This window comes from Phoenix dactylifera, chromosome 3 (genome assembly GCF_051530095.1).
Source record: "Phoenix dactylifera cultivar Ajwa chromosome 3, Ajwa_hap1_PhDact_Kaust_v1.1, whole genome shotgun sequence".
NCBI lineage: Eukaryota > Viridiplantae > Streptophyta > Magnoliopsida > Arecales > Arecaceae > Phoenix > Phoenix dactylifera.
In genome coordinates, this window is record NC_143192.1 from 35,347,511 (window position 1) to 35,359,765 (window position 12,255).

The following is a 12,255-nucleotide window of genomic DNA, read 5'->3' on the forward strand; positions in this document are numbered from 1 at the left end:
AAAGTGAGAGGGTCTTGGGCTTTTCTTCCGCAACGGAATCAGAATCCGATTGATGACATGTGAGGTCTGTTCCATTTGCCGAAAGGTCACCATATTTCATTATCGATATCTGGAGATGTTATTAGACGGACCAGGTCCGGTCCAATAGTCGCTCGCTGCATTACCCTTTTTTTTTTTTATGTATTTGAACAGTTCAAGATCAAAGCAGGGGTGAGAATTTATTCCTACGATCTGCCGTGTGCATGCCTCCGGATTTGGACTGGTTGGCGGGATCTAGTCCTTACAGTTTCTCCGATCTTTGGGCGTGCAGGGCACGTAATTATCCTCGAGATGTCGGCAGCATTATGTGCAGGAATAAGAAACCCAGAGTGCTCGTGATCTTAACTTCATATTTCTTGGCCCAAAGAGCCGAAACTTGTGTGTATATTCCTTTATATGGAATAACTTGGCATGTTGATTCCGACTGAATAGGAGCCCATGGTGGAGTTCCAGGTGGGTTTCTTTGTGGTTTGGTTGAGTAGGAGAAATGTCATTATACACAGCAATTTGGTGCTGGAAACCCCTTAATATGGCCACCATTACTAGAATCTCAATTTGGTGCTAGAAGCCCCATATTATTGCCGCTACGCCAAAAGATGAAGATAGCGGTAAAGCAGTAGCAGCAGAACTGTTCAGACGGAGAAAGAATAGCTTTAATAATTGAAAAGATTGAGGTAGCTGGAGATGCTGGCAATGGCTGAAAACATAGTCAAAATGAAAAAGCCAAAGAGGACAAACCAGAGCACGCTGGTCACGGTGTGTTCGTCATGATGAAACAGCCTACACGCTAAAAGGTCAATTGTAGCCGTGCTTGTTTTTAGTCAGCTCAGCAGAGCAGAGATGGAATGGATCAAATTCAATAATCCAAGCACTCCTGGACTTTCAAACCGCAGCCAATAATTAACAGGCCCTCGTGTGTTCTCGCCGCCGGGGCCACATTGTTGGACTCTCAGACAACGGATCTCGGCCCTCTTGCTCAATCCAGGAACGGGGTCTCCTGATCTAGTTGAAGCCTTTTCACAACTACCGTGCATGTCTAGCGAAAGTGGCGTGACCCCTGTGGCCTCCTTTCCGGCTGCATGTTTCTTTTTATTTTTTTTCTTACATGAGGGTTGCGCTCGTGGCGGGACTTAACCCAACACCTTACGGCACGAGCTGACGATAGCCATGCACCACCTGTGTCCGCATTCCCGAAGGCACACCACGAAGAGATTATTTCCTATCTCTACCTTATACTTACACCACTCCATTTATGAGGGAGTTCAGGTTTTCTGAGTAGGCCAAGCCATTACTAGCTGGTGGTGAAAGTGGACTCGATAATATCAATCCATATTTTTTTTTTATCTAAATCTATTCAGATATGGATAGAAATTTGAACATCTGACTAAAATTTGTATTCGTATTAATATAAATATAAATATAGATATGCAACTATTCGATTCCCATCTGAATATTCTATTTGTAATCTTATTTAATTTTATATAACACTCATGAACTTTTAAGAAAAATAAATGACACGTTAATATGCTATAAACTTGATTTATTTTTTACTTAGTAATATATTTGACTCTGCAGTTATAAAGTTTAATTATCCGACTTATATCCATATTTATATCTATACTTTCACTATTTAGTCCGTATCTGTATCTATTTAAAAGAATATGGATATAAATTTTTGCATTCGACTAACAATCGCATCCATATCAATATTTGTTTTTGTTAAGCAAAATAAATATGGACATAGATATACTAATATCTGATCTGTTTTTAACCCTACTATTAGTGCAACCAAGAATTTTTATATATAGGATTGAAAGAGAGCTGATTCCTTTTGGAATCGAACCCCTGCTCCTAGCTATAGGTGACAAGGGTTCCATCATGCAACCCTTGATCCAAACCAATATTGGGCTGTAACTGTAACAACTCAGGATCTTACCCAAAATGGCGAGCCAGAAGGTATTATTTGGGTTTCTTAATCTTATATAAATACCCAAGATCTACTTAGCGAATAACTGATGTGGGATTAGACACACGTCTGCATGGGTCCTTATTTACTTTCTCCGTTTAAACTCTGTCGTCTTCATCAAGCTAAAAGTTCAAAAATATTCAAATCTAATCACAAGCATCACGATCGGCCCATGATCACCCCAGTGGATCTGTACTACAATATCTTCCAGTCCACGTAGGTTATGGGCCAGATCTGCTCAGATACCATTTGTCACAATCCAGTATCTCACCCAAAATGACTAGCCGGAATGTATTATTTAGATTTCTTAAACCTGTATAAGTATCAAACATTTATCCAGTGAATAACCGATATAGGACTAAATATACGTCCGTATAGATTCTCACACTATCTGTCATAAATCATATCATTTTCATCACCATCTTCCAGCTGGGATGCAAATCACAAAGCAAAGTCCCAACCGGACACCTACATTCACTTATTTCCTGACTATTGCACCATCAAAAGAATTCTCGACTATCGTCCACATTGAGTCGGTATTCCCGTGCTCGTTCGACGATTGCTATGCATGCACGGTGGAGAGCCTTGTAGAATAGGCTGGCTTGCCATCCACTTGATATGCGGCCCCAATACGTTAACAAAAAGACCGGCCACGCGGTTTTGGTCGCAAATCTATGTGGAATGATTCGGTCGGCTTATCTCCGTCCGCTTCAGCTTTCAAATAACAGCATTGCTTTCTTAGAAGAGGATAGACAATTAGACATCGATCACTATCATAATTATATCTGTAGCTCTTTTGCTATAAACTATTTCAGATAAAAAATTGATAGAAACTTTGAACGTTAAACAAAAAACTAAGTTATCAAAGAAGGCGGCAAATGGCTGCACTTCTTTAGAAAAAAAAAAAAAAGGCTGCACTTCAAATACTATTAATATGTATGATCAAATGGACCTTTTCCAAAACTCCCGTGACAGCTATTATTATAAGAGTCATAAATCTACCTTTTGTCCAGTCTTCTTTCAACAAGATTCGCCGAAGTACTTTTTTTTTTTTTTGTACCAAAAAAAAAAGTACTTTTTTTTAAGCTCATGTAAATGTAAATATTAAAAAAAAAGAGATTATTGACATCCAATCGATTTATGCCTCCTCCAGTACGCAATGCTGGGGAGGCGCTCGACGGCGGAACGGCCCGACGTTCACACACGTTCCCGTACGGTACCCACCCTCGCCGCCCCGCCTTCCATTATTCCACCGTTATCCCCAACCCCACGCCTCCTCTTCTACTTCCCCTCCCCCAATCCCAAACTCTGTCCGATATGCTATCCTAATCGCCATCCTTATCCCATATGTGCCGGAATAGAAGGGACGTCGTGGCCTCCGCTCCCCATCCCCGACGCAGACCCCAACCCAGGCCCTCCCCCCGCGCCTCCGCATCCTCCTCCGCCGCCCCCTCCTCCTCGTCAGCACCCGCCGCCTCCTCGTCGGCACCCGTCGCCACCAGCTCCGCCAGAAGTGACCTCACCGCCCTCTTCTCCACCTCCTCCTCCTCGACCTCCCTCCACGACCTCCGCCTCTCCCTCCGCGACAAGGGCCCTATCCTATACTCCTTCACCGAGATCCTCGCCGCCACCAACAGCTTCCTCTCCCCTCCCCTCTCCTCCTCCTCCTCCTCCTGGCGCTGCTCCCTCCGCGGCGCCGACGCCACCGTCGTCCGCCGCCCCTTCCGCGGCGACGCCGCCGCCCTCCCCGCCCGCCTCGCCGCCCTCTGCCGCAGCAACCACACGGCCGTCGCCCGCCTCCTCGGCGCCTCCCTCGCCGGCGACCACCTCTACCTCGTCTACGAGTACGTCCCCGGTGCTACCCTCGCCGACTGCCTCAGAAACCCTAGAAACCCTAGCTTCTCCCCCCTCTCCTCCTGGCTCTCCCGCGTCCAGGTCGCCGCCGACCTGGCCCAGGGGCTCGAGTACATCCACCACTATTCCGCCGGCACCAGCACGCAGTCGCCCGCGCCGCCGGAGCGCAGGCGGCCCCGCGGCACCGTCCACGACCGGATCAAGAGCTCCGCCGTCATAGTCACCGAGCCCGGCTTCCGCGCCAAGATCTGCCACCTCGGCGCCGCGGAGCTCGCCGGGGACGTCCCGGTCGACGACGAGGAGACGGAATCCGGGGAGATCGCGAGCGCCTCTACTCCGCGGAGATCGGAGACCCGGGCGACGAGGATCGAGGGGACGAGGGGGTACATCGCGCCGGAGTTGATCGCTGGCGGGCGGATCTCGCGGAGATCCGACGTGTTCGCATTCGGCGTCGTCCTCCTCGAGCTGCTCTCTGGGGAGGAGCCGCTCCGTTACCGGTACGACCGGGAGAGCGGGGGGTTGGAGAGGATTTCGATCATCGAGACGGCGCGGAGGGCGGCGGAGGAGGAAGAGGTGGAGGAGAGGTATATGAGGGTGAGGGGGTGGGTGGACCGGAGGTTACGGGACTCGTTCCCGGTGGAGGCGGCGGAGAAGCTGATCCAGGTGGCGCTGCGGTGCGTGGAGGCGGAGGCGGAGGCGGGGAGGAGGCCGGACATGATATGGGTGGCGGGGAAGCTGTCGAAGCAGTTGATCGAGGCTAAGGCGTGGGACGAGAAGGTCAGGGTTCCGGCGGATTTCTCTGTGTCGCTTGCTCCGCGGTGAGCTTTGGATGTGACGGGAGTGCATTTTTTTCACTATTTTTTTTGTTTTACATTACTGCACTGTTTTACATTACAGCACTTTGAAAACAAAATACTGGGATTTCGACCGGAGATCTTCGAGGTCGTAAAGATCGGCTCGGCCTTAATGTAAAGCTGCGGTCCTAGTTAGGTTGCCACGCGACTAGGATTAACACCTGTTTTGGATAAGTCAGACAAAATAATTGAGTTGTAAAGCCGGCTAACCCAACCCGAACCCGATTCAGAATCTTCGGTTTGGGTCAAAAAAAAAACTGGGGTTTGCGTTTCTAAATTTAATCTTGGAATATTTATTCGGTTGGTTTTGGGCCCACGCAGATCCATACCCAAAAATCTGAAACCCTATATATATATATATATATATATATATATATATATATATATATATATATATATATATATATATATATATATATCACAAATCATGATTAGATTGGATATTCATGATGTTTACTTTGGATAAAGTAATATTGTTGACGTATTTAGTAACGTGGAGAAATAAAACTCTGACCGTCCAAATGGTTCGACGAATATCCAAATCTGGTATGTGACATGGTATCCACTAACGTTCATGGGATGGCCAATTGGGTTTGCATATCCATGCGGCTGAATCCGATTGGAACCTGGTGGACCTTCCCGTCTTTGGTAGCCGAATTGCGAGGTCAAATTTGAGAGAAAAGCAGGCATAGCAAACTTCTATTTTTCCATCTTTGGTGAATGGGGATGACTCTTTCTCCTCCTGGGCTTCCAATCATGTTCCTATTGGATTGTGTCTTTGGTACAGTTTTTATTGGATTGTTTAGTGGGGATTTGTGGATGAAAACTATATCTTTCAGTTCTGATTGGCATGGTGGGGTCCGTTCGTGAGGAAAGCTATATCTACGGTGGCTCTTTTGCTTTCTAGTTGTTAGTGATATGGCTTTCTTGAAGAGTGCCTATGTGGTTAGTCTGGAGGAATTGAAGAAAGCTAGAAACTTGGCGGCTAGAAATCTTTCTTTAGCTACTTTGTTGCAAGTTGCTAATTTAAATGTAGAGAATAAGAATTTTCTTGAAGGTGAGATATGACTAGGTGCTCCCTCATAAACAATTGAATGAGATTTTCAAGAAAGGCGAACTTGTCAAAAACACATGATGAAAAAGGATCATCATCAGATCCAATGTGAACTAGTTTGGCCATTTTATGTCCGCCGCATTCAGAACCAATCATAAGGTGTAACTTTTAGAGTATGCAACTTTCTCACATGATCATGCGACCGTGTTCTAGGCACTAAAACAAAGTTTTTTCAAGTACAATGGAGGTGCAACAACCCTCAAAAGGTGCATTGAACCCCTAGTGATTCGGGATCTAATATTGTTTGTAAAAAAAAATCTTTTTGGATAAGATTTGAAAGGTGTATCTTCCTATTAAGGATGAACAGACAGTGCAGGAGCAGAAAATATTAATGCAGGAGTTGAAATTTAGTTCTGGGATAAATCTTGTTTCAGCGTAAAGTCATTGCTATTTTAGGAACTTTCCATCCCCTTTAATTAGAAGAGAAATCTGACCAGAATTCAGATGGGCAAACATCGCCAGTATATTTATATAGAAATTACGTGTATTAGTTTATCATTAATTAACAAAAGTAAAAAGGGATACCCTATATTTGAAATTATTTATTTTATTATTATTGTTCATGAGAGGTACAAGTTGGACAAATCGAAAGATTTGTTTCATTATTCTTCGATTGGATCAGAACATCACATATTAATTGGCTTCGAATGCACCGGTTTCTTCTGCAGTTCACAAATTAACATAGAAGTGCAAAGTTGGATTTTCTGCCTCATCAAAAGTGTGCGTCAAGACGTCAACAAGCACGACAAAGCTAAGATTCTCATAGATAAATTGCCGATAGTTTTTGGAAAGAGCAGTCCATACCTTCTCAAAGCCAATCTAAATCATCTCCACCCTATTAAATTCTCAAGTTGACCTTTGAAGAGCTGTTTTCAGAGGAGATTTAAAGACACACATACACATATACATTCATGTACATATACATACATATATTTGTGTTTGTGTATTATATATAGAAATGATAGTTTCAGAATCCGGAAATATTCTTTCTTGATTCTATCTGTTATTTTTATAACGAGCATACCTATTTTGTTTATTTTAAACATAAGTTACTCACCTATTAACTTTCTCACTCTTTCTTCCTTTCCCAATCAGATTGTATCTTTGCCATACAACTCCCAATACATTAGATTCTATCTGTATGTCTTTCTCTAATTCAACTCTAGGGGTGCAAATGGGTTGGATCGGATAGGGTCCTGGGTGACCCCGATTCGATCCGGTTTTTTATTCGGGTCCTAATTTTGGACCCAGATCCGACCCGGTTGAAGATCGGATCGGGTCGGGTCCGAGTCGGATCCGAACGATCCGAATCAAGTCCATTTTTTTGTATTTTTGGAAAAGAGTTTGGACGAATCTAATTTGGTCATATCATAATTATGAGGTGCTGGGTGACCCATGACTTGAAAGACTTGCAATTGACCTCCAGTCAGAACAGGTGACCCATGACTCACTAAGTAAGTCGGCCTAGAAGCCAAATTTCATATCACACTATTTTTTGTCTATATGACTGGTTGGACGGAACTTGGTGTCTCCCAGCTTCCCTCTCACGGGGACAAAAAAAAATCCCAGACCTTCTTCCAAAATCCAATTCCATTGCAGAAAACTGGCACATGACCCATATTCAGTTCAGTGTTTCCTCACTTCCTCCCTGCAAAAGTTAAAAAAAACAAAAACCAAAAAACAGAAGGAAAAAAAAAAAAAAAAAGCCAACTACCGAGACACCAGAGGTATCAACAGTGTAATAGATTGAGAGAGAATTCTGATGGACTAGTAGTGCCACGACCCACATACAAAAAAAAAAAAAAAAACTCTCTTTTGCTTTTCTCCCTCTCTCTCTCTCTCTCTCTCTCTCTCTCCCTCTTCGGGTCCATTCAGATCGGATCGGGTTCGGGTTTAAATTCGACCCGGATCCACGGGTCCTAAAATTTGGATCGGGTCGGGTCTACGCGGGTCGGGCCGAGTCGGGTCTCGGGTCGACCCGACCCATTTACAGCCTTATTCAACTCCCATAAAGATTAGATTGGAATTTTACGTTCAACTACTAAACATATTGTACTCTATCACTCACTCTTCCTTTTCTCTTTCCTCAAATATACATTGCACATGTCCGATTTCTCATATGTATGTACATACATAAGTATTTATGATTCATGTATGTATGTGTTGCTGGAATTTGGACCCGGGGGCCGCCGTGAAGCCGGGGAAGGAGGAGCTCCGCTGCTGTAGGAGGCGGGCGGCGGTGCGCCGGCTGGCTGCGTCCTCCGCCGCGGGGGGTGTGCAAGTCCTGCAAGGAAAACCGGTGGCCGGGCTCCCCGGCGCCGGCCCTCCGATGCCTAAGTCAGAGGGGGGGCTTAACTTTGAAGAAGAGAGAGGGATTGTATGTGGAAGTCCGAAATAATCCCCTTGGGAGGAAGAGGCCTCTCTCATCTTAGAGGGAGAAGCTCCCCTTTTATAGGGAGGGTGGCCGGATTACCTGTGATGTGACTGGGCGAATTAATGGGTTACCGTCACTGTCAGGGAGCTGTCACGATTGATCGGACCCGTTGGGGTGGTTGAACCGCCGGCCGCGGTGGGCCTGGGGTCCGTAGATGACAAGTGCATTGATTGCTAAGTGAACCGGTGGTCAGAAAGAGCCGTACGCTTTGATGGTTCAGTGATCCGGAGATCATCTTGAGCCGTGTTCATTTAATGACTGAGTGCATTGGAGGCCTGAGGGGGTCTCATGCATTAATGATAGGGTGTGCCGAATGCCTGCGGAGATCTTGTGCCTTAATGACTTGGGATGGTGGCAGATTGAAGTGGAGTCATATATTTAGTTGTCAGATCCTTTGGAGGGTTAGGCGGAGATTGGATATTTAGCTAAGGCATGGGCTCGGCGGGATTGCCTTTCTGGTCGGCGCTCTCTGGTCTCGGCCTTCTGTGCTCGGCAGCCTTTTGTGCTCGGCCTGCTGTGCTCGGCAGCCTGCTGTGCTCGGCTCGCTGTGCTCGGCTCGCTGTGCTCGGCAGCCTGCTGTGCTCGGCTCGCTGTGCTCGGCAGCCTGCTGTGCTCGGCTCGCTGTGCTCGGCTCGCTGTGCTCGGCTCGGCCTATGAGCTCGATCACTTAGAAGAGCCCGATCACTTGATGAGCTTGAGAGCGGAAGAGCTCGATCACTTGGATGAGCCGAAGAGCCCGATCACTTGGATGAGCTCGATCTTGCTGACGGATTTGGGTGCTATAATTGCATTTGTGGGGTGGTCCATTTTACCACCAACACTACCCCCCGACTTCCGAGTTCGAGCTGCTTTTTGGCTCGGACGAAGGAAGTAGTCCAGTCGTCGATCATCCTGTAATATAGCCAAATATGTATAAAGATGTACGTGCCAAGTAGGGTGTACCTCTCATGCAGTTGGAGTTAAGTGCTCCAGGTTGACTCAGCGGCCTTCTTTGGCTTGTCGTAGGAGGCGCCGAATGGCGTTGAAAGGCGTCGAATGGCGTCGAAGTGTCGTCGAATGGCGTCGAAGTGTCGTCGAATGGCGTCGAATGTCGTCGAATCGCGTCGAATGGCGTCGAATCGGCATCGAATGGCGTCGAATGGCGTCGAATGGCGTCGAATGGCGTCGAATGTCGTCGAATGGCGTCGAATGGCGTCGAATGTCGTCGAATGGCGTCGAATGTCGTCGAATGGCGTCGAATGGCGTCGAATGTCGTCGAATGGCGTCGAATGTCGTCGAATCGGCGTCCCGAGCTTAGCTAGAGCATCATTGGAGACGCATACAGGAGACGGACCTTGTCCGTTGGCGATCGTGCGCCCTATTCGGGGCGACGTTGGTCGTTTTTTGGATTCTCCGACCTGGAAATACATAAAATATTAAAATTATTTGAAGCCAAAGTGGCGTCCTGTACCTTTTGGAGATATTTTAATGGCTTCCAAGCTTCGAAGTCCCTTAGGACTTAGCTTGGCACTAGCTTTCTTTGGCTCGATTTTCTGGGGGAGGTGTTCTGCATTCGGGCTTCGGAGCTTGGCAGCCTTCTGAGCTCGGCGGCCTTTGGTGCTCGGCCTTCTGAGCTCGGCGGCCTTCGGAGCTCGGCCTTCTGAGCTCGGCAGCCTTCTGGACCATGAAAGGATTTAGCTTCATAGTACTTTCTTGGGGTAGAATCTCCTATGAATCTAGCCAGAGGAGCGCTCATCCTTTGGAAGGCATACAAAATAAGGTATCAGCCGAGCTTTCATGATGTATTAAAATCCTTTTTTAAAACCTTGCAATGATGAGGGAAATAGCTACAGCGTCGTCATAAAGAGGGCTCAACACCCTTTTGGTCTTCATCAGAAAAGGAGATGTGACTTTCACAGAGCACGGATGCTTTGAGGAAGCTCTTTTTCCGAGCTCGGAGCTTCTGGTACCTCTAGTTGCCTGCCCTCTGATGGTATTGATGATGCCCGTGAGAGGTCAGTGGTCATTCTGCTCCTTATGCGGCACTGGATTTTGTTCCTCGGGCTCTCTCCTGTAGGCATGATCACGGACAAAATAACTCAACCGACCTCGGCGGACAAGTGCCTCGATCTCATCACGAAGCTCGTAGCAATCCTCCGTATCATGGCCGCGATCTCGGTGGAAGCGGCAGTACTTTTTTGAGTGCTTCCGCGACTCTGTCGGACGTATTCTCAATGGAGGTCGGAGGTAGCCCCGACCCTCAATCTCCATGAGGATTTCTGCTCGGGTGGATGTGAGAGGAGTGTACGTCTGAAATTTTTGGAGGGGAGACCCCGGGCGAGCTAGGCTCTTGGGCCAAGGAGGCTCTTTCTCATGCCAGGGGAATCTGCTACTTGGTTGGGAGTGCTCCTGGTGCTTCTTCTGCATCTTGGCAGGTCGTTCGGCTTCCTCCCGCCGAGAGGCCATGGCTTCCTCAGCCTTGGCGTACTTGCGAGCTCGGGTCAACATTTCGGTGAGGTCCGCAGGGAACTTCTTCTCGATAGAGAAGAGGAACCTGTAAGACCGGGCTCCAGTCTTTAGTGCCGACATGGCGATTGACTGGTCCAGCTCCCGGACTTCCCATGTTGCGGCAGTAAACCGATCCAAGTACTCCTTGAAGGACTCTCCCTCCTCTTGTTTGATGTCAAGGAGGGAGTCCGACGTCCGCCGCTGGGGCTGGCTAGCGGCAAAATTACTGGCAAACTGCCTGCCGAGCTGCTCAAAGGAGGAGACAGTACTCGGCTTCAACCCGGTGAACCAAAGCCGGGCCGGTCCTCGGAGCGTTGCTGGAAAGGCTTTGCACATCATGGCCTCCGAGGCTCCTTGTAGGGCCATTAAGGCCCGATAACTTTCCAGGTGGTCAAGGGGGTCGGCCCTGCCGTTGTAAGGCTCCACCTGGGGCATCTTGAACCGCGGCGGGACTGGTTCGTCATCAATTTGCTGGGAGAAGGGGGACTTTGTGGTGAACTCAAAGTCACCATCACGTCCCGGTTTCCTTCCATGGAGTGCCTGGATCTGGCGCTCCAGCTCCTCGACCTTCTTGTCGAGTTCATCATTCTGGGGGATCGCTGCAGCGGTTCCTCCGGGTGCAGGTTGCCCTGGAACCGACTCAGCTTCTGAAGGCTGTGGCCAGCCTCCGTGATCTCTGACTGGATGCTCTCTCCAGAGGGAGGCCTGGACTTGAGGGTCCTGACCTCGAAGAGGAAGCCCGCTTGTAGGGGGCTCCGGTTGAACTGGAGCCGGGGGAGGCGGTGCTGCTGGAATGCCCCTGGGTTGCAAGCTTTGGACGGCGGTAGCCAACGCCTGCACTTGCTGCACCAGGGCATCAAACTGTTCTGGTTGAACTTGAGGTGCTGGCTCAACCGGGGGTGGTGAGTTCCGAGCGGAACATTCTGGGCTTGGTGGAGGACGTCGAGAGGCGTTGGAAGCCCCTTTGCTTCTTAGCTTCATGGTAGCGAACTCGGTCCCTTCCTCTAGCGCCAACTGTTGCTGGAATTTGGACCCGGGGGCCGCCATGAAGCCGGGGAAGGAGGAGCTCCGCGGCGGAGGACGCAGCCAGCCGGCGCACCGCCGCCCGCCTCCTACAGCAGCGGAGCTCCTCCTTCCCCGGCTTCACGGCGGCCCCCGGGTCCAAATTCCAGCAACAGTATGTATACTGCATGTATGCATGCATGCATGTATATGTGTATGTACATATACATATGTATGTATATCCATCACTTACATTATTGCATAGCACATGCCAAGTACTATTGTTTGTGTGTGCATGCTTGCTTAAGATTTTTCCTTTTATACTTACACTTTATAAAGGTTTGTAGAATTTTCACCCTTAAAAAAATTTGTATATAAGGTGTTGGGTTACAGCATGCTTCCATCCTCATGATGAGGTTTATCATGATATGTTGTTCAACTTATTCAACCTACAAAATGTTTGCTTCGCTTAAGCTTGGATCATAAATTTATTCAAAATAAAGAG

The 12,255-nt window shown here is 47.9% G+C and overlaps 1 protein-coding gene across 1 annotated transcript; it reads left to right on the forward strand.

Moving 5' to 3' along the window:
• The first annotated feature begins 3,213 nt into the window (after positions 1-3,213).
• Positions 3,214-4,788, forward strand: LOC103695734 (lysM domain receptor-like kinase 3). The gene has a single exon (XM_008777128.6). The coding sequence runs from the start codon at positions 3,353-3,355 to the stop codon at positions 4,679-4,681; it is 1,329 nt and encodes a 442-aa protein (XP_008775350.4). The 5' UTR covers positions 3,214-3,352; the 3' UTR covers positions 4,682-4,788.
• Positions 4,789-12,255: the final 7,467 nt, after the last annotated feature.

Bases quoted from the DNA above. Each gene is read 5' to 3' on its own strand.
- LOC103695734 (XM_008777128.6), top strand. From the start codon at position 3,353: ATGTGCCGGAATAGAAGGGACGTCGTGGCCTCCGCTCCCCATCCCCGA.